Below are 21,643 nucleotides of genomic sequence, written 5' to 3' on the forward strand. Positions count from 1 at the left end.
ACAGGCTAGAGATGTTTTCTTCTACTTCCTGAGAATTTGTGATACATTAGTGCTGTTTTGTCCTTGAATGCCTGGTGTAGTTCGCTACCTCTATAACAACGAGTTTTAGTAGATAACATAATTTAGATTTTGTTTTACCTTGTGTCTATTTTTTGATGAGTTTTTTCATTTCATCTGGTTTGTCAGATTTCTTTTTTTTTTTTTTTTTGGCCAGTCCTGGGGCTTTGCACTCAGGGTCTGAGCACTGTCCCTGGCTTCTTTTTGCTCAAGGCTAGCACTCTGCCACTTGAGCCACAGCGCCACTTCTGGCCATTTTCTGTGTATGTGGTGCTGGGGAATCGAACCCAGGGCCTCATGTATACGAGGCGAGCTCTCTTGCCACTAGGCCATATCCCCAGCCCCTTGTCAGATTTCTTGACATAAAAACATTCAACATGTTTCTTTAGTATCTTGCTTTTGGGTACTGGTCCTGTGGCTTGAATTCTAGGCCTAGGCACTGTCCCTGAGCTTATGCGCCTAAGACTAGCACTCTACCACTTGAACCACAGCTACACTTCCAGCTCTTTTGGTATTTGATTGCAGATAAGAGACTAATGGATTTCCCTGTCCACACTGGCTCTGGCTTTGAACTGCAATCCTCAGATCTCAGCCTCCCGAGTAGCTAGGATTGTAGGTGTGAGCCACCCACACCTGACATTTAGTATCTTTTAATATGTGTAGGACTTGTAGTGAATTAAAAGTCTTTTTTCATTCCTGTTTTGGGCATTTTGCATTCTGTCCTTTTCTTGATTAGTTTAGCTAGGACTTGTAAGTTGTTTTTCTTGCTTATTTTTGGTTTTGATTAGTTTCTTCTACTTCTTTTGAATTTTCTTTGCTTCTTTCTAGCTTCTTAGAGGGAAGATTAATTTGTTGTAGTCCTTTTTTTCTAAATATTAAGCATTCACTACTTACTATAAATTTCCCCACTAAACACTGTGTTTGTTACATCTCATCATTATTATTTGGCATATTTGCATAATGACTGAATTATTTTCTAACTTGCCTGGGATTCTCCTCTTCTAACTTATAAACTACTTAGAAATTTGTCTTTTAGAAATTCTCTCTACACAAACACATACATACACATGCGCACACGTGCGTGAGTTTCTGTTATTCACTTCAAATTCAATTCCATTTTGTCAGAAAATATACTTGTATGCTTTCAAGTTATTTAAGACTTGTTGAGAATACCTTTATGGATCATCATATCATTTGTATTAATGACCATATTGTGGGTACATTAAAAGAAGATATAGTCAAGAGTTGTTGGGTATAGTTTTTGTAAAATATCAAGTAAGAATGGCGTTTTTTTCATACCTATATGTTCATTAGATTTTTTTGTTTACTTTTGTTATTGCCTAATTGTAAGGAGGTATTGACATTTGCAATTAGTATTGAGGAAATGTTTTTCAACCTTTAACTGTCAGTTTTTGCTCTATATAGTTTGAGACTATAGTTCATGTATATCTCTGATTATTGTACTTTTTGATGAATTTCATAAGTTTGAAAAAGTCTTAAAATGTACTTTGTCTGCTAATTCCAGTTCTAACTTTCTTAAGCTTATTGTTTGCATGGCATATAATTTTTTGTTCATTTACTTTTAGCTTAACACGTGCCCTTATATACTTAAAGTACATCTCTTATAAACAAAATACAATTGGATCTTAGTGTTTTTGTTTTTTGTCAGTGGGGGGCTTGAATTCTGTGCTTGGGCGCTGTCCCTGAGCTCTTCAGCTCAAGTCTAGAGCTCTACCACTTTGAGCCACAGCACCATTTTTTGTGTGTGTGTTTGATTTAATTGATGATTTGAGTCTCACAGACTTTCCTGTCTAGGCTGGTTTTAGAACTGTGATCCTTAGATCTCAGCCTCCTGAGCAGCTAGGATTACAGACATGAGCCACCAGTGCCTAAATTGATAGCTTATTCTTTCTTCTGTCTCCATTTTGCTTACCCCTTCCAGAGAATTTCTATTTTTAATAAAGAAAAATACTTTGTCAGTAATAGAATTTCTATTTCATATTTTTAAAATCCTCTAAAAGCCAGGTGCCATTGACATGATCACACCCATATTCCTAGCTACTCTGGAGGCTGAGAGGTGAGGATTGCAGTTTGAAGCCAACCTGGGCAGGAAAGTCCAAGAGACTATCTCCAACGAATAGCAGAAAGCCAGAAGTAGGGGGCTGGGAATATGGCCTAGTGGCAAGAGTGCTTGCCTCCTACACATGCTGGTAATCTTGAATGTTGAGGGCCAGGGGAAATTGAACTCCCTCTTAACTCTCTGCTTTTACTTCCAAATCGGTCCTAACCTGGCCTTGCTGGCATCTTGAGCTAAAATTAGCCATAATTAGTGTTTTCAACTCAGCATTGCTTGGGAGTACTTTGGGGGTGTTTTGGTATAAAACTTAATGGAAATAATGTGAGGCAAAATAACTAGCAAACAGGTAGAATGATATATCCAGTTTCCCCAAGAAAAATTTCTTCTTGGAGGATTTATCAGGACAAGGAACGGTGTGGCCCCAAGGAAGTGCTTCCCATATTTTCCTTCTGTGACCAGTTCTAGATCTATCTACTTTTCATGCACTGTTGTTCTGTTAATGAAAGAGTAGGTTTGTGGATGCATTGAGAGTTGGTCTTTAAAAATTGCCAGACTAATTTAAAAGAAAACAGATGGATGACTAAACACTAAGAACTCCACGTGCTTACGTGTGTGCTAAGTTTTATGAGACATGAAATTTGAGGTTATCTTGATTGATTTTTTTTTTTTAAGACCTTTAAAGATATAGGGAGCAGACTAGCGGGAGTGGAGAGGTGGTATCTTAGTTACTTAGTGACACACAATAAATTACATGAAATCATTACTAGTTTCTGTGGATTAAGAGTCTTATTCAGGGAAGCTTGTCTTCAGCCTTGCACTCTAACCAGTGCAGTCAAGTTGGCCAGGGCTGAAATCTCAATTGAAGTTGTCACCAGGGAGTGTCTGCTTCTAAGATTTTGGATTCATTTGCATGCTGGCTTTTGGATGGTTGTGAACCTGAGTCTTTCTTGGTTGGCAGTTGATCATATGGGTTTGCCTATAAGGTAGCAAGCAATTCAGGATCCTGAGTCTTTTTGTAAATTAACCTTGGAAGAAATATTCTTGCCTTAATTCATTCAGCAGACAAGTCTATGAACCTGAATTTTTTTGTTGACTTTGAGGAGAGGGGAAATTTTTTTGAGATTAACTATATATATTTCACAGCACACATTTTAACCTTCACAATGATGAAAATCATTCTAATTTACAAAGCTTATGAACCCTATGGACTTTAATAATAAAACCATTTCTTCTAGATTGGGTGATATGTACATTTCTTTCCTTTTGTTTAGTATCATCTGTTTTCTTTTTCTCATTCCCTCCCTCCCATCACTACCCTTGAGTTGTTTAGTTCACTTTCATCAATGTCCAGTGCAGCTGATGGACCCTGCTGCTGTATCTTTTCATCTGCTTTCCACTCATTCTATGTCCTCCTTCCAGCTTCTCTCAGATGTACACGAGCATACCCCATACATGAGGTAAAGAATATAGAGTCATCTAAAAATAATAAGACAATTTCAGAAAAGTTCCTTTTCTTTGGGGTTCTTTTCAGCCTGTAAATTATTTTATGTACATGTAAAGAGGTGCTTGGGTCTTACTATTTGGTGCTTTTCTCCCAAGACTGTAGAGGGGAAATTTTTGTATCCATAATGTATACTTAGAATAGGATCTAGAAGCACAGCAGGGCAAGAAATTTTAGAAGCAAAATTTGCCATAAAGAAGCAGCCCATAGAGATCTTACAGAAGAGTAGCATCTTAAGGAGCACAACAAAACTGTAAGCAGTTACTATAATTTAGATTAACTCTAGATTTTGTCTATGCCCCCCCCCCCCCCCGCCCCGTGACCTTAAGTATCCCCAAGGTTTTGACTTTGCCTTAACTTTAAACTCAGACATTTGGACTGAGGTGGTGGTAGTACTAGGGTTTGAACTTAAGGCTTGCTAGGTGGACACCCTTTTTTGCAGCGGTTAATTATGAAATAGGGTCTCAGTTTTTGCCCAAGCTTGTGCCTAGATGGCAGCCCTGTTTTTTGTTTTCTGCTATATCTGGAACCTTGTGCATTTTTACTGTTTTTATATTACTCTGTGTCCAGGTGTATCAGAGTATTGGGTTTTCTTTATTGACTTGAGCCACATTTATTGAATTTCATAGGCTATACTTATTTGAGTATAGGACGGCTTCCTTTAAGATCACTTTTTTACAAATTATGTGGCCATAACAATTTCTTCATAGTTTTGAGATGTTTTACATGCTTTGCATGGCCCACTAGTTTTGCTGAAATGTTTTCTAAAGCATTTGATTTTGCTTTAGATATATTCTTAATTTTCTATTAGATTACCTTTGTATTTTGCATTGTAGATAAGTATTGTGAGGTAGGTATAGTAGGGGCATTTCAGCATTTCTCCTTTTTAAAAAAGAAACTGTCGATTTCTCTGAAAAATGAGAGATACAAAACTGTGTTCTTCTAGGGAAGTTTGTCTTTGTACATATTTATGGTGGTGCTGCATCCCAGATGGTTTACTTGCCTTGTAGAATGTAAGTTTGTTTGCATTTGCTGTTTGTCAATGGAGTTCAGTGATTTCCCCTCACTAGGTGAACTGTGGCAGCAGAACCTCATAGTTACCAGCAAGCAGAATTCTCCCTTACTCGCTCCCACCCCCTGTTTGTGGCAAGCTTGTTTTGTTTTAATGATATAGCAAAAGACAAAAGTTATTTAATTTTTCATAAATTTATGTGAAGTAGAACTCTTTTTTTTTTTGCCAGTCCTGGGCCTTGGACTCAGGGCCTGAGCACTGTCCCTGGCTTCCTTTTGCTCAAGGCTAGCACTCTGCCACTTGAGCCACAGCGCCACTTCTGGCCATTTTCTGTATATGTCGTGCTGGGGAATTGAACCCAGGGCCTCATGTATAGGAGGCAAGCACTCTTGCCACTAGGCCATATCCCCAGCCCCTCAAGTAGAACTCTTGATATAATCTATTCATGATAGTACTTGGCTAATTTTTGGTATCCTTTTAATTATATATATCTTTGTTTATTTTGTTTTTTATTATTTTTTTGTCTTCAACAGACACAGTTCGGGAGGGTGGAAGTCTCTGTTGAAAATGATAACAAGATTGGCCTCCTGAGCCCTCCTCCTGGCCTTGCAGGTGTCCTCTGAGCCCTCCTCCTGGCCTTGCAGGTGTCCTCTGAGCCCTCCTCCTGGCCTTGCAGGTGTCCTCTGAGCCCTCCTCCTGGCCTTGCAGGTGTCCTCTGAGCCCTCCTCCTGGCCTTGCAGGTGTCCTCTGAGCCCTCCTCCTGGCCTTGCAGGTGTCCTCTGAGCCCTCCTCCTGGCCTTGCAGGTGTCCTCTGAGCCCTCCTCCTGGCCTTGCAGGTGTCTTCTGAGTCCTCCTAGCCTTGCAGGTGTCCTCTGAGCCCTTCTCCTGGCCTTGCAGGTGTCTTCTGAGTCCTCCTAGCCTTGCAGGTGTCCTCTGAGCCCTTCTCCTGGCCTTGCAGGTGTCCTCTGAGCCCTTCTCCTGGCCTTACAGGTGTCCTCTGAGCCCTTCTCCTGGCATTGCAGGTGTCCTCTGAGTCATCCAAGCCTTGCAGGTGCCCTCTGAGCCCTTCTACTTCAGAGAGCAAGAGAAAGTAATGGGTAGATCAGAACCAAAAATTCCCTGTATATTTCAAAAACCAGAGCTTGTCTCCCTGCATGAATAACAACTTGCTTGGCTACTGCAGTTACCTTTTAAACTACAGCTTTTGGCAGTGACTGCTTAGAAAAATTCTTTATCAGAAAATTAGTAACTCCTACTTGCCTTCAGTTTTTACATTTCTTGGCTTCCTGGCTCTGTCCTTTGGGCATATCCTTCTTACTGTGGTTACAGCTTTCTCAGGGAAATTGAAGTGGTCAGGCATTTGATTATTGACCAAGAATTCTGAATACATAGTTGTTCCTCATTATGTGTGGGTGACTGGTCCCAAGATCCCTTTAAGGATACCATAGTACCTGCATATAATCCTTGTGTATCCTTGCATATACTCTAAAGCATCACTTGGTTACTTATACTTAAAACAATGTGAACACGTATAAGTAGGTGTTAAACTCTATTAGGGAATAATGACAGGAGAAAAGCTGTATATGTCCAGCATATGCTCAGTATGGATGCAGGCTTTTTTTCCTGTATATTATTGGTCCAAGGTTATTTGAGTTTTTAGATTGTAATCTTTGATTAAGCACTAATTAGTGCTATTAAACGAGCTATGTGTCTTATTTAATAGTTAGATTGTCCTCATAGAGATGATGGACGTGAAGAAAAACTCTTTGGAGCAGTAGGTCTTACCTTTGGTTTTAGATTTCCTAAAAACTTTTTTTAATGCATAGCTTGATCTATGACTTGTTGAAAAGACAATATTTCTTAAGCCTAGGGAAACCAAATGTAGGCCCTTAAATACTAATTTTTGGAATCTAGAAAATGTTCTGCATTAATATATAGGGTTTAATTTCTTATTTTTATTTTATGGTACTAGGGGGTGTACCCAGAGCTTGAGGTATGTAGTTTTACTGATTAAATGTTTTACAAAGTTAGGGGCCTAGTGGTAGAGTGCTTGCCTCATATACATGAAGCCCTACATTCAATTCCTAAGCACCACATTATGTAGAAAAAGCCAGAAGTGGCGCTGTGGCTCAAGGGGTAGAGTGCTAGCCTTGAGCAAAAAGAAGCCAGGGACAGTGCTCAGGCCCCAAGAGTGATGAAAAAAAATTTTTTCCCCAAAGTTAGGTAAATTGTAAACTGTATGAAATACTTTAACTTGCCTAATGTAATTTTTTTACAGTTACATAAAAGTCACTTAGCAGGTATTTCTGTTGTGAGTGATAAAGAGATTTTAACTTGTATGCTGATAAGTACCTTTTAATTGATCCCTTAAAAATAATTGAGGCTTTAGTCACATTGTCTTGTTTCTATTTCCAGAAACATTTTAGCAAAAAACTGTCAGGCAAGCATAAAAATGATGCACCATTGGGATTGCTACATCAATACTGTTATGTTAGTTTTTGTTAACTTTTCCTAATAGAAATGATGAATAATTATAAACTCATTGCTCAGTGACCTCTTTAGGTTGTCCTTGATCTTGTCATCAAGTCTGAATGAAACTTAACCATAATCTCCTCCTGCAGAGCTGCATTCATTGTCCATTTAGCTTGTAATAGGACGCATGAGTCTGAGAGGAGAGGGTGAGGGTGACCTTGTGTTTCTGCTTGATTTTTTTTTTTTTTTGGCCAGTCCTGGGCCTTGGACTCAGGGCCTGAGCACTGTCCCTGGCTTCTTCCCGCTCAAGGCTAGCACTCTGCCACTTGAGCCACAGCGCCGCTTCTGGCCGTTTTCTGTATATGTGGTGCTGGGGAATCGAACCTAGGGCCTCGTGTATCCGAGGCAGGCACTCTTGCCACTAGGCTATATCCCCAGCCCTTGTGTTTCTGCTTGGGTGGAAGTATTGCTTGAACATTTTTGAGACAGAATTCTGTAGATGGAACAGGACTGTAATTACACTTGTGGTTGCATGAGCTACTTAGTATCTCACCCAGCACTTGGAAGCATCACAAGGCTTTTCTGGGTGAAGATCGGCTAGTAGCCAACAGTTAATGCACCTTTTTCTGATGCTTACTTTTGGTGAACATCAGAATTTGATTTTTTTTTTTTTAAACATGGCATGGGAAAAGGTAAAATTGAAGCCAAGTTTTTCATCCAGGGATGTTATAGAATGCTGGAAAGAGGAACCTATTGCTTTATATGGATTAGACATCTCTCTCTCTCTCATCTACCTACCTACCGTGTCTGTCTGTCTAACAATCATTGAGACAGTGAAACTAAGACTTAATGATTCTGAATTGTTTTTTTTTTTCATTTTTATTTTATCACTATCTTTCTTTCCTTTCTTTCTTTCTTTCTTTCTTTCTTTCTTTCTTTCTTTCTTTCTTTCTGTCTGTCTTTCTTTCTGTCTTTCTTTCTTTCTGTCTTTCTGTCTTTCTTTCTTTCTTGCCAGTCCTGGGCCCTGAACTCGGGGCCTGGGCACTGTCTGTCCCTGGCTTCTTTTTGCTCAAGGCTAGCACTCTGCCACTTGAGCCACAGCACCACTTCTGGCCGTTTTCTTTATATGTGGTGCTGGGGAATCAAACCCAGGACTTCATGTATACGAAGTAAGCGCTCTTGCCATTAGGCCATATTCCCAGCCCACTTTTTTTCCTTTTTATTCAGGTTAGAATTTTAAATCTAGTGGAATTTTTAGGTCTTTTTTATTTTTGTACTTTCAAATGAAAAAGGTTGAAGCATAATATATGAATTTGACCAAAGGAAACCAAGAATTTAATCACAGTGGCATCTACTAATTATTAGTGGCAATTCCCATGTTTCAAGGAATGGAAATTTGTCAATAAACGGTAATCAGTCACCAGTATAAAAAGCATATGTATAATTATGATTAATTTATGATGATTTATACTTGTAATTGTATTCCACTTAATGACTAAATTAGGTACATTAAAAGAAAAAAATTCTGTGTTTGTCTACATGTCCTTCTCATCTCCTTTTGGACCCGTACCACCCTGTGTCCTTTTTCTTTCTATTAGACTCTATTCAAGGGCAGGAAGCCTCATTCTTTAATAGCACTGATTGTGGATTGACTGCTAGGTTGGCTAACCCTGGCTTACGTGGTTCTGGGAGAATACCTAGCATATTTTAAATACTTCTTAACTTTGATTTTTTTTTTTTTAACAGTGAACAGAGTATCTGTCAGGCAAGAGCTGCTGTGATGGTTTATGATGATGCCAATAAGAAGTGGGTACCAGCTGGTGGCTCAACTGGGTTCAGCAGAGTTCATATATATCACCATACAGGCAACAACACATTCAGAGTGGTGGGCAGGAAGATTCAGGATCATCAGGTAAGTGTTTTTTCTTGAAGTAATTGGCATATTAGTAAAATAAAGTAGTGCTTCAAAAGTTTGATCACAATAATCTCTCTGGGAAAAATTGAATGTATGTTTGCCTTCCCACCCATTCTACCTCTTAGGAAGCCTGAGTTGAAGACTAATATATAATTGTACAAAAATATAATAGGAGTGTCTCTATATGAATATCTCCTATATCACTTGCCCTTCCAATTAGCCAGTTTTTGCAGTCTGAAATACATTATGAATAAACAAATAATGAAATAGTACTTAAGGAGCAGATTGTGTGTTTATGGGATCCATTTTCTGCCAGAGGAGTGGTTTAGGAGGCTAGAGAAAGGAATTAAAAGTGTATGTAGTTTGAGAAAATATTGTTAAATTCATAGATGATAAGTATTAAAATTGCTGATTATATCTAGGATGGATCGTTAGCTTTTCATTATTCTCTACTCTACATTTCCAATAAAGTAACCTGATTATTTTGGTACCTAACAAATCAGAAACAGTAAATCAAAGGAAAGGTAGATAGGGTCTTGTTAGCATTAACTATATAATAATAAAAGTGAGAACTTTTATGAAGATAGGGTCTTATTAGCATTAACTATATAATAATAGGAGCAATAATTTTTATGAATTGTGTGTATATGTGTGTATGTGTACACATTTTTTTTTTGTTTTGTTACTGGCATATGAGCTTGCTAGGCATAGTTTTGCTACTTGAGCCACACTCCCAAGTCTTACAAAATACTTTTGGAAAAAGACAATTCTCAAAGATGTTGGAATCAACCAGTGTTAAAGTCATTGTTAAAAAATTCAAGGGAGGGCTGGGGATATGGCCTAGTGGCAAGAGTGCCTGCCTCATATACGTGAGGCCCTGGGTTCGAGTCCCCAGTACCACATATACAGAAAATGGCCAGAAGTGGCGCTGTGGCTCAAGTGGCAGAGTGCTAGCCTTGAGCGGGAAGAAGCCAGGGACAGTGCTCAGGCCCCAGGACTGGCAAAAATAAATAAATAAATAAATAAAAATTCAAGGGAAATATTACCAGGTTTTGTTTTCAGTGTTCAGTTAAGCTAAAGAAAGGCAGGTCCAAGCCCTACAAAATACTTTTGGAAAGAGAAAATTCTCAAAGCTGTTGAAATCAACCGATGTTAAAGTCATTATAAAATGCAAGGGAAATAGTATCAGGTTTTGTTTTTAGTGTTCAGTTAAGCCAAAGAAAGGCAGATCCCTAGGCTTCTAGGACATGTGATGGGTGGGCAGTATGTAAACAGATTCTGTATTAGCCATGTTTTAGAATGGATATTATGGATTGGTAATAGCCAGAGGCTTAGATTACATGTATGAACTACAGGCTAGTGAGAAATTGGGCTGGGAACTGGTATCTTTGCAAAACCTCGTGAATCCTAGTAACACAGCACTCATTAAAGAAGACTAAGAGAGATATCCTCTCAGGATAAGGAGGCAAAGAATAGTTTCTATCTGAGCTGGTTAACTAGCTTACCCAAGAAACAGAAACTCCAGCCTTGCTAGCCAAGAAATTATTAACCAGTGCTAGTTGCAGGCCAATGAGTCTGAAGACACCTGGTAAAAACAAATACAATGCCTCTCTGGAGAGAAATGGATAGCTTTGAGTCAGTCCACAGGAAACAATTCACTGAAAATACCAAATTGATTGATTTAGTACAAATTGTCTCAGCCTGGCCCTCTTTCTTCCTTATCAAGACTACCTTCTCTGTCTTCCTCTCTGACTTTAGCCCTCCTCCTTCCTTGCTGCATTCTACTTCCTGTCTCTGTTTTCCTCATCCTTGATACCATTACTTTGTACTCTGGCCTATAGGCAGTTGTGAGCTTTCTTTTCATTGATGTCCACCAGTGGGGAGTTAAGAGACAAATATCCCTCAAGATGTTATTACAGAGAACAAAATAAAAGCTGACTGATAGAAATGGTTGAACATTCTATAATTGTAGCTGTGCAGGAGGAGGCTGAGATCTGAGCATTGAAGGTTGACACTAGCCCAGGCAGACAAAGCCACCAGACTCATCTCCAGTTAACCAGCAAAAAGCTGGAACTAGAGCTATGTCTCAGTTGATAGGGCACCAATGTGAGTGGGGAAAAAAACTGAGCAAGAGTGCAAAGCGATCAGTTTAAGCTCTGGTACTGGCACAAAGGAAAATAACCTGTAAGACAACTGAGGTATTAGAGCTTGCCCAAGGACAGATTTTACCTGTGCATTCTGGGGGGACAGAGCAGGGAGTAATGGGCTTACCCCAAGAAGAAAATACCAAAAAAAGGAATTGAAACAAACTGTCCCTGAGGTTTTTTGCTCAAGCTCAGTGCTCTACTACTTGAGCCACAGCTGCACTTCTGGCTTTTGTGGTTTATTGAACATAAGAGTCTTTTTTGCCTGAGCTAGTTTTGAAATATGATCCTCAGATGCTTCATCTTCCTGAGTAGTTAGGATTACATGTGGGGACCACTAGCATCTTGTTCCTCCTTACTTTTAGAGGTTGTTTGTAGTGTTGTGTTCTTAAAGGTTAGGTGCCTGAAATAATCGATTTTTAAAAAATTTAAATTCTGCTACCGGGGCTTTAATTCAGAGTGTCATGCTTTTACTTGGTTTTTTCATTTGCAGCTCATGCTCTACTATTTAAGCCATGTTTGCAGTCTTCGGTTACTATTTAATTTGAGATAGAGCTCTAGGACTTTGGTCTGGCTGGCTTTGAATCCTGATCCTCAAATCTTAGCCTCCTGAGTAAGATTATAGGTGTGAGGCAGTGGCACCTGGTTTAAATTTTTTATATTAGAAAAAAATGAGTCAGCTCTTTGCTGAGTTTGAGTCTAGTATTATTTTTCTTAAAAAAATGTTGCAAAAAAGTGTGAACTTAATATAATTCCTCTTTTCTTGATTACCACTTTAGGCTATTTGCCAATCAAGCATAATTTTCCAGTGATAAATATGTAGCTTTAGAGTTCTAGTAGCTAAAGTTTTATGGCCTTAACTTATTTTAAAAAAACCTATAAGTGGTCTTCATATTTTTATTAGGAAATATATAGTGTAAAATTCATTTTACCTATGTTTAAGTGTACAGTTTAATGACACTAAATAAATACACTCAGTACTATGGAATTGTCACCGCTGACTTAGCTCCCCAAAGTGTTCTTTATAGTACTTCAAACTGGATCTCAAACTGGATCTCAAATAACTTCCCACTTCCCTCACCTTCCCCATTAACCACTTTTCTCCTTTATTCCTTTATGAGTTTTAATTATTTAAGAAGGACCACATGATAGTTGTGATCAAATGGATACAAATGTGCAGGGTTTTTTTTTGTTGTTGTTGTTGTTGTTGTTTTGTTTTTTTGCCAGTCCTGGGCCTTGGACTCAGGGCCTGAGCACTGTCCCTGGCTTCTTTTTGCTCAAGGCTAGCACTCTGCCACTTGAGCCACAGTGCCACTTCTGGCCGTTTTCCATATATGTGGTGCTGGGGAATCGAACCCGGAGCTTCATGTGTAGGAGGCAGGCACTCTTGCCACTAGGCCATATTCCCAGCCCCAATGTGCAGATTTTTTAACTTAATGTAATATTTTCAAAAGTTATATTTTATAAATTTAAATTTGAGTTCATTTTGATAAGGCCTCTCTCTGACACTAAAGTAATTGGACAGAATATAAATATAAAAGGAAATATTTGGAGAGCTTATCTAGTACTGAAGAATTATCAGTTCATTGTCGGAGAGAGTAAAGAGCCAGAAGCTGAGTGCCAGTGGGCTGATGCTTGCAATCCTAGCTATCCTGGAAGATGAGAGCAGAAGGATCACAGTTGAGGCCAGCCCAGACAGAAAAGTTAGAGACCCTGTCTTGACAATAACCAGCAGAAACAGCGAGATGTGTGGCCCAAGTGATAGCGTGCCAGCCTAGCATAAGGCCTTGAATCCAAACCCTAGTATAGATCTTCCCCATCAGAAAAAAAAAGAACCAGAGAGGTAACTCTTGTTCTGATAAAAAGAGGCATGTTAAAAATGCATTGAAAAGCTGAACAGAGTTTTGGGCGATTCAGATGCAGAGTGCATATTAGAAAATGATACAGTTTGGGGACTGCTAATGAAGCAGGATTATTAGTTTTAGTAATTTCTATACTGTAGGAGGAAATTGGGCTGAGAATTGACTGGCCTTTGCAGGAACAGAAACCCAGGCTCTAATTATTTTAATCACTGCGTCTAGGTAATTTGAATTTATTAGTTTCCCTAGCTGTTTGCCAAAAGCAAATGTCTTCTAGAAATTTTAATGTCATTTTAAGCCTCAAAATTTCCATGCATTTGACCATACATGGTGTCTGACAACCAAAATAACAGGTGTAAATGGAAGCAAAGTAGACAGTGATCCAGCAGACTCACTAAGGATGCCAGCTCATGTGAGCAGGCTTGGTGGCCATACCTATAATACAGTACTCAGGAGATGGAGATGAGGAAATTGAGGTGAGACTGGGTCTGGAAAATGAGCTAATATCAAAAGGGTAAGTGGTAGTACCTGCCTGCCTAACAAGTAGAGAACTGAGGTCAGCTACCAAAGAAATAACAAATTGAAAGAGTATTGGTGAACTAGAATGTAGGTTAGAAGAAATTATTCAGACTGAAGCTAAGATATATGAGAAAGACAAAGATGTGCATAAAGAGTATTAAATAACAGCATACAGCGGACTCTCAGTTCAAAGCCCAGTATTACTCCTCCCCCCCCAAAAAAGTAAGAATTGTTGGGGGTAAATCTTAAGTGATTACTGTCAATATGAAACTAATAATCACATTTCACAGGGTTTAAAATATACTTGAATTTAAAATATAGCATCGAATCCCAGGGTTTGACATGGCAGAGGGAATATTATTGGAGGAAACCCTTCTAAAGGTGTGTATTGTTGAAAAAAATAAAAGTACTAATTTTTTTCTGTTCTTATTTATCTATTTTTCTTCATTATTGTCTAAGTGACAGAGGGATTACAGTTTCATATGTAAGGCAGTGAGTACATTTCTTATCTAACTTATTACTGCCTTCATTCCCCCCCCCCCCCCCCGCCTTTCCCCTCTCCCTTTCCTTCTCCCCCAGTTGGTTTACACCAAATGGTTTTGTAAGTATTGCTTTTGGAATGGTTTGCCTTTTTATCCTTTGTCTCCCAATTTTGGTATTCTCTTTCCCTTTCCTAGTTCTAATACAAAGGTACTAATTTTTATTTGGAGGTAGGTTTAACATGTCTGCTGTAATCTCTAGGGCAGCCACTAAAACAACAGTGAAGATTACAACTAGTAAGCTAGTGAAGGGGGTATAATAAACTAAAAGAAGAAGAGAAACAGAGACATGGAACCATCTGGTCAATAGAAAGCAAATAGATGACAGATTGAGGTCTAGATTATATGTAATTCACATTAAATGTAGCTTGATTGAAAATTAAAAGCAGAAATTAGAAGGTTGGATAAATGACCAATAAAAAGTATTTTGTTAACATTCATATTGAAATATAAGACTACAGGAAATGTTAAAATTAAAAGATCCAGGTGCTGGTGGCCATGCTTGCAATTCTAGCTACTCTAGCTAGCTACTTTACTCATTTCTAGCTACTCTAATCTCATTCTGATCTGAGGATTGTGGTTTGAAGCCAGCCCATATAATAAAGTCAATGAAACTCTTTTATATCTAGTTAACCACCAAAAAGCCAGTAGTAGAGCTGTGGCTCAAGGAGTAAAGCACTAGCCTTGAGCAAAAAAAACCTCAGGGACAGTGCTCAGACCAGAGTGCAAGCTCTAGTATGGGCACAAAAAAGTAAACATGAATAAGGGAAGATACACTGGAAAAATATGAAATGAGAAAGAGCTGTTGTTATACAAAGTAGTTTGTAAGGCAAAAATATGTTATTGAGAAGACATGGGACATGTAAAAGTAATTGATGGTTACTAAATTAAAGCGGAGTTAAATGAAAAGAATGTGGGAAAGCCAGATATGTTGTATACACCTGTGATGCAATCCTAGCACTCAAGAGGAGGATTCAGAGCCATAGGCTAGCCTGGGCTTCATAGTGAGATTGCCTCAACAAAGTGACAACAGGCATAATTCATGAACCATGATGAGGACTTTTTTTAAAAATTAGATTTGAACTCAAGTTTGGCTTTCTGTCACTTGAGTCCAGCCAGGCTTTTTGCTGGTTAGAATGGACATAAAGTCATGTGGACACCATATTCCATTTCTCTGCCTCCTGAATAGCTAAGATTACAGGTGTGAGCCACTGGTGCCTAGTCAGCATGGGAAGTTTTTTGTTTCCTGGGCTTGAACTCAGGGCATGGGCACTATCCCTGAGCTTCTTTTGCTCAAGGCTAGTGCTCTACCACTTGAGCCACAGTGCTGCTTCTGGCTTTTCTGTTTATGTGGTACTGAGGAATCAAGCCCACGGTTTCATACATGCTACTACTAAGCCACATTCCCAGCCCATGATGGGAAGTTTTGAGCCACTAGTTTCAGTAACCATGACAGGGAGCAGTTAGATACACCACCACACTAACTCAGTTGGTATTTCTGTGCATCCCTTCTAAACATACTTGTCACATATTTCATCACTGAGTATATGCTTTGTCATAAAGCAAGTATCAATGCATTTCAAAGGATTAGAAGCATGCCGTGTGTTTTCTAGCTCCTTCAGAATTAATTTAGAAATAGGATAGAGAACCCTGTAGGATTAGTAATTAAATACTTTAATAACCTATAGGTTAAAGGAAAATCACAGTGAAATTAGAAAAAATTGTTGAGCTGAACACTTGGTGTCAGTTCCAATGGAATGCAGGTAAATCAACAGTAAGTGAAATGTAAAGACTAAATGTATAGAGTAGAAAAGCAGTAATATTAATTTTGAGTAAGCCATTCATCCCAAGAAAGTAAAGAACAGCTATTTGCCAGTAGCCCATGCCTGCCTGTAACACTAACTACTCGAGGCTGAAATCTGAAGGCTCAAGATTCATAGCCAGATAAGGCAAAAAGGAGCTGGAGATGTGGCTCAAGCACTAGAGCACCTGCCTAGCAAGTGCAGGACTGGTTCAAAACCCAGGACCACCTGAAAAAAAAAGCAATAGGATAATCAGTGATGATTAAGTTAAAACAGTGAGAGCAGAAATTAATGCAATAAAGAGCAGGTGCACTAAGGTGAAGATTAATTGCTTCCAGAGTTCCTGAGTGAAGAAAGAAGATAGGGCATGGAAGGGGCATACTTCCTTCAGACAGAAAAACTCAATTGTTGTTTTTTATTTTGTAGGTGGTGATAAACTGTGCCATTCCTAAAGGATTGAAATACAATCAAGCAACACAGACCTTCCACCAATGGCGAGATGCTCGGCAGGTGTATGGTCTTAACTTTGGCAGCAAAGAGGATGCCAATGTCTTCGCAAGTGCCATGATGCATGCCTTAGAAGTGTTGAATTCACAGGAAGCAGGTAAGTTGTCTGTACTTCCCTTGTGTCCTTGAACTGAAATACTGTGTGTATGTTAAAGCAGATCTTTTCTCTCCATTTTAAAATCACATATGTATTGGGCATAATTCTTGAACTCTTAATACTATGGAAATATGGACATTTGTTCGTTGGTAATAATCTAGTTACTTCTTTACCTTCTCATTTGAAGTTGATTAGTTTGCTCTATTCTGCTCTAGAAACTCAACTATTGTTGCAGGATGTGAAGCCCAGAAGAGACAAGAGTGGCTAGAAGTTATACATTTATTATTATGTTCCTTTTAATTTTTGTAGACATTTCTCTGTGTTGTACAGGTGGGCCTCAAATGCCTGGGCTCAAGTGATAGTCTTCCCCTCCTCCCCCCTCCCCACCACACACCTTAGCTAGCCTCCCTAGTAGCTGGGACTTAGAAGCACCATGCCCCATGCCTGGCTATTACTTTATTATGAGGAAACACATTTTTTGAAAAAAGTCCTTTTTCAAGCAGTGACTGAGCCCAGAAACTTTACTTGGTATAGTGTCCTTCCTAGGAAATACACACTTGACTCTAGAGATTGTTGGAAGGTTTCAGGGTTGCCCTCGTGTGGTAGAAGCTATGAATTGCCTCTTGACATTGCATGTTACTTAGCCAGATGTTTATAAATAATTGACTTAAGAATTTCAGGACTTAAAGCTGTATATAGGGGCTGGGAATATGGCTTAGCCGTAGAGTGCTTGCCTAGTATGTATGGAGCCCTAGGTTCAGTTCCCCAGCATCACATAAACAGAAAAAGCCAGAAGTGGCTCTGTGGCTGAAGTGGTAGAGTGCTAGCCTTGAGCAAAAGGAAGCCAGGGACAGTGCTCAGGCCCTGAGTCCAAGCGCTAAGACTGCACCCCCCCCCTCAAAAAAGTGCTATATGTATACAACAATTAAGTTTACTTTTGTATTGGTTTCAGAAGTAGAAACAGAAATGCGCTAGTATTTGTTTGAGGAGATTTTATAGTTAGAAAAGGTTATATATAAAAGCTATAAAATATTACTCATGTTCATACTGTATATTTAATAATAATTTTAAGGCTATAAATGTTACTAGATGAAAATTTGACATTTTCTTGAAGGTATAGAATTTCAAAAACCTTTAACATTAAATTATATTTATATTTTGCCTTATTCCAAAAGGGATTGAAGCATCTAGTTTGTGTGTGTCTATTTTAAATACAGACTTTAGAGCAAGAAGGCATTTTGGGATCTTGAAGAAGCTCTTTATGTTGTTGTACCTGTATATACTTTATATTATATTTTCTTATGAAAAAATTAGGCTCCATGAGTAACTTGTTCTCATATTTTGTCTTTTTTTAATTGTAAATGTGATGTACAGAGAGAGGGGTCAAAGTTATGTTAAGTCAAGTGTTGAGTACAATTATTTTGAACAGTGTCACCTCTTCTCTCATTTTCTCCCATTTGTTTTTTTTTTTCCCTCCTGACCCCCCTCACTCCCAAGTTGTATAGTTCATTTCCAACACTTTTTCCCTTTGAGGAAGGAAATTACTGAAATTTATTCTAGTTTGTCTCTCGGTACAGAAAACAGGATATGGGCGTTTGGTCTCATGTAGATCATCTGCAAACTATATTTTCCTTGCAAATTATCTTACATTTTATCAGCCCTTTATCTGTGATAAAATTATGAAATCAGTTTCATCAATCATAGTTTCACCATAGGAGAGAAATTAGAATCACAGATCTTAGTATCTTATTAACTAGAACAATTACATATTTTGAATAGTACACATGTTGGGTGACATTTATCTTCATGTGTTTGGAAGAAACTAACATTTTTTATTTCTGAGCATACAGAAGAGTAGATAGTAAAATTTAAAACTAAATGTTATTTATTATATAGTTGAAATTATTATTGTTTATCCTGTTATTTTTTACCAAATAAAAAGATTGCTTTTATCATAGTAGTTATATAGTTTGTTTTCAAAATCAAATGTTAGTAATGTTTTTCTTCTGATCTGATCTTGATCTTTTGAAATTGTTTTAATGTAGATTCCATTACATTCTGTTACAGAGTAATGAGCATTTAAAAAGAATGTTCAACATTATACTAAATTTGCAAATATGAAATGTTCCCTTTTCTTCTTCACTTGCTAAGCAAACATTTTGGTGTGAGAAAGAGAACAATATTCTTCTAAGATGACTTTGATGCTTTCTAGTCTTCTGTTACAATCCATCAGTGGTGAGAAGAACCGGGGCCATGTCAGCAGTCTCTGCATCATGGACCACATCACTAGTAAAGAAGCTTCCAGTTTTGTAGCCTTTTCGTCCAAGAAGGCTAAACATTTAAGTGGTTAATGCAGATAATCTGGTTTATTTAGGAAATTATATTTTATTATAAAACACTGATTTCTGACTTTTGATGATCCTAGTTGGCCTGAAAGCATGGGAAGAAGTATCCTTGCTGGGCACTGGCAGCTCACGCCTGTAATCCCCAGCTATTCAAGAGGCTGAGATCTGAGGATCACGATTGAAAGCCCACCGTGAGACAATTATCTCCAACAGACTACTCAGAAAAAGCTAAAGTGGTGCTGTGGCTCAAGTGGTAAAGCACTTGCCTTGAGCAAAGAAGGCTCAGAGACAGCACTCAGGGCTGGAGTTCAACCCCCACAACCAGCCAAAAACAAAACAAAGTGTCCTTAGGGAAGACCATTTCGTTCAGTTCACATCAGAATAGGTAGTTTCCTGGTGCGATTATGTGGGCTTTCTCTCACCCACTTAAGCAAACACCTAGTAACATCATCTCTTCCAGCATGGCCATATGTGCCCTGCCAGATCTGTTTACTTCGTTTTCACAGCCAACCCTGCTGAAATCATCTGCTGTCTTTCTGCCAAAGCCAATTGAAAAAGCCTAACTTGCATGTCTTCCACAAATAAACAGTAGCTCAATGAAACTGACCAGAAGCAAAAATAACATAAACTTACTCATAAAGGGAGAGTAACTGGCTAACAGTCTTGCCTAATTCTTAATACTTTAACATTATAAGAGCTTGAATTAGGGACTGTGTCCTTGTTCTGCTTGCTTGCAGGGCTGGCACTCATCCACAATCTAGCCTTCTCTGGTTATTTTGGAGATAGGGTCTCTCACAAATCATGATCCTCTAGATCTCAGCCTCCTAAGTAGCTAGGGATTATATGCATGAGCTGCTACCATCCAGCATTTAAAAGTTTTATATTGCTGTTTATTGTACAGAGAAATAGGTTTCATTGTGACCTTTTCATACATACTAGTATCCACCTCCATAACTCTATTGTCTCCCTTAGTTTTATTCTTACCACTTTGTAAACTTTTGCAAAATGAATGATAGGCAAGTAACAGGCAAGAGAGGAAGAGGATTAGAGAGGGAGGGTAAATAAGGGTGGATATTGTTAAGTATTTCATATTCATATATGGAATGGAATTATAAAACCTGTTGAAATTGTTTTAAAGGGGAGAGAAAGTGATAGAGGGAGTGAGTTTGACCACAGTACATTACATACATATATAGGAATAGCACTGTGAAACCCCCTTTGTACAACTGATATGTACTAATTATCTTTATGCATTTTATTGTTATTATAAAGGTGATATACAGAGGGGTTACAGTTACATAAGTCAGATAGAAAGTACATTTCTTTTGAACAGTGTTACCCCTTCTCTTGCTCTCTCCCAGTTTTTCTCTCCTTCCCCACTCACAAGTTGTATAGTTCATTTTCAATATTGTGTCCAATGAGTACCACTGCAGTATTTGTTCATCCTTTGTCCCACCATTTCTGTGCCTTCAGAAAATTCAAGAAAATTTGATATATACACAATGGAATTTTACTCATCAGAAAGAATGATACTGTATTCATAAGAAAATGAGAAGATTTGGAAAAGAACATTTCTAAGTCAATGTTAATGTCAATAAGTGTTACTGTTGGTAAATTCTTAGTCATTTTGAGACTTTAAAGTCATGGGCATTGTTGAAACAAAGTCTTTACCAAAGTTCAGTATATAAATGGACCAAGAGGAAAAAAACTTCTGTGATTGGTGTGAGGTCAGAGGCGCATTATATAATGCTCCTGTATTACTTGTTTAGAGCAGGGTTTGAATATTTCTTGTTCAAACCAATAAGCACGCAATTCTCCCTTCCTCTTGAGTATTAAGATTAGTATTAGGATTAAGGGCATGCAACACATGCTTCTTTTTGTGAGTGCCAGTATTGAGGTTTGAACTAAAGGTCTGGTTGCCATCTCATAGTTGTTTTCGCTGAAGGCTGGTGTTCTACTACTTGAACTACACCTCCACTCTTGAGTTTTTTACTGGTTAATTGGAGAGTCTTGACTTGGCTTCTTGAACTGGTTTTGAACTGAGATCCTCAGATCTCAGCCTCCTGAGTAGCTAGGATTACAGGCGTCAGCTACTGGTGTCCAGTTCAAACTTTTTAAAATTAAGAACAACAACAAAAAAAGCTTTCTTTGGGGCTACTCAGGTTGACCTTTGCAAGTTCTTATGCCTGTGTATGTGTTTAATGTTTTTGTAATTTTATTTTTAAAAAGTAGGTGGCCAGAATTTTTTCTTTTATTTTTGCTTTTAACATGGTGTGCAATTATCTAATATACTGAAAAGTACAGAAGGTGCTAAGTACAGTGAGTTATTTTTGGAATAAAAAAAGAAATCTTATGTTTTGTAAATTAATGCTATTCCTTTTATACCAAATGCTACAGTGCATTTTTTCCCTTCTCTAGTGGAAATTGACTGTATTTTAAACAAGTATATTATCCACATCGATATTTTTATTTCTGTATTATTAGTCACTTATAGGTTTTTGCAGGTAGTACCTATGGATTATACAAACTATAACATAAATTCTTAAGGTTGGTGGAGGTAAATTTGCATAATTTTATTTTGTAGAAGGTTTAAATAATTCTTCAATTTTTTTTTCTTCATTATTAGAATTTGCACTGAGGGCCTCATGCTTGTTAGGCTGGCCCTTTACTTTAGCTACCCTCTAGCTAGTGTTTCCTCTTCCCCTGCATGCTGGTTGTCTTCAGAATAGCATCTTCTGAACATTTCTTTCTGGGTTGACACCCCTTAAACCTCAATCCTTCTGTTCTCAGCCTCTGA

The 21,643-nt window shown here is 38.2% G+C and overlaps 1 protein-coding gene across 9 annotated transcripts in view; it reads left to right on the plus strand.

The window, feature by feature from the left end:
• The window catches only part of Enah (ENAH actin regulator), a 121,399-nt gene that overhangs the window by 49,394 nt on the left and 50,362 nt on the right, over window positions 1-21,643 (plus strand). For all 9 annotated transcript variants that reach the window (XM_048357573.1, XM_048357574.1, XM_048357575.1 and 6 more), the window contains exons 2-3: window positions 8,866-9,031; window positions 16,324-16,501. In XM_048357573.1, coding sequence (XP_048213530.1) covers window positions 8,866-9,031; window positions 16,324-16,501 — 344 coding nt within the window. The remainder of the gene's footprint in view (window positions 1-8,865; window positions 9,032-16,323; window positions 16,502-21,643) is intronic.

The sequence above is a fragment of the Perognathus longimembris genome, chromosome 11, assembly GCF_023159225.1.
Source record: "Perognathus longimembris pacificus isolate PPM17 chromosome 11, ASM2315922v1, whole genome shotgun sequence".
Taxonomy (NCBI): domain Eukaryota; kingdom Metazoa; phylum Chordata; class Mammalia; order Rodentia; family Heteromyidae; genus Perognathus; species Perognathus longimembris.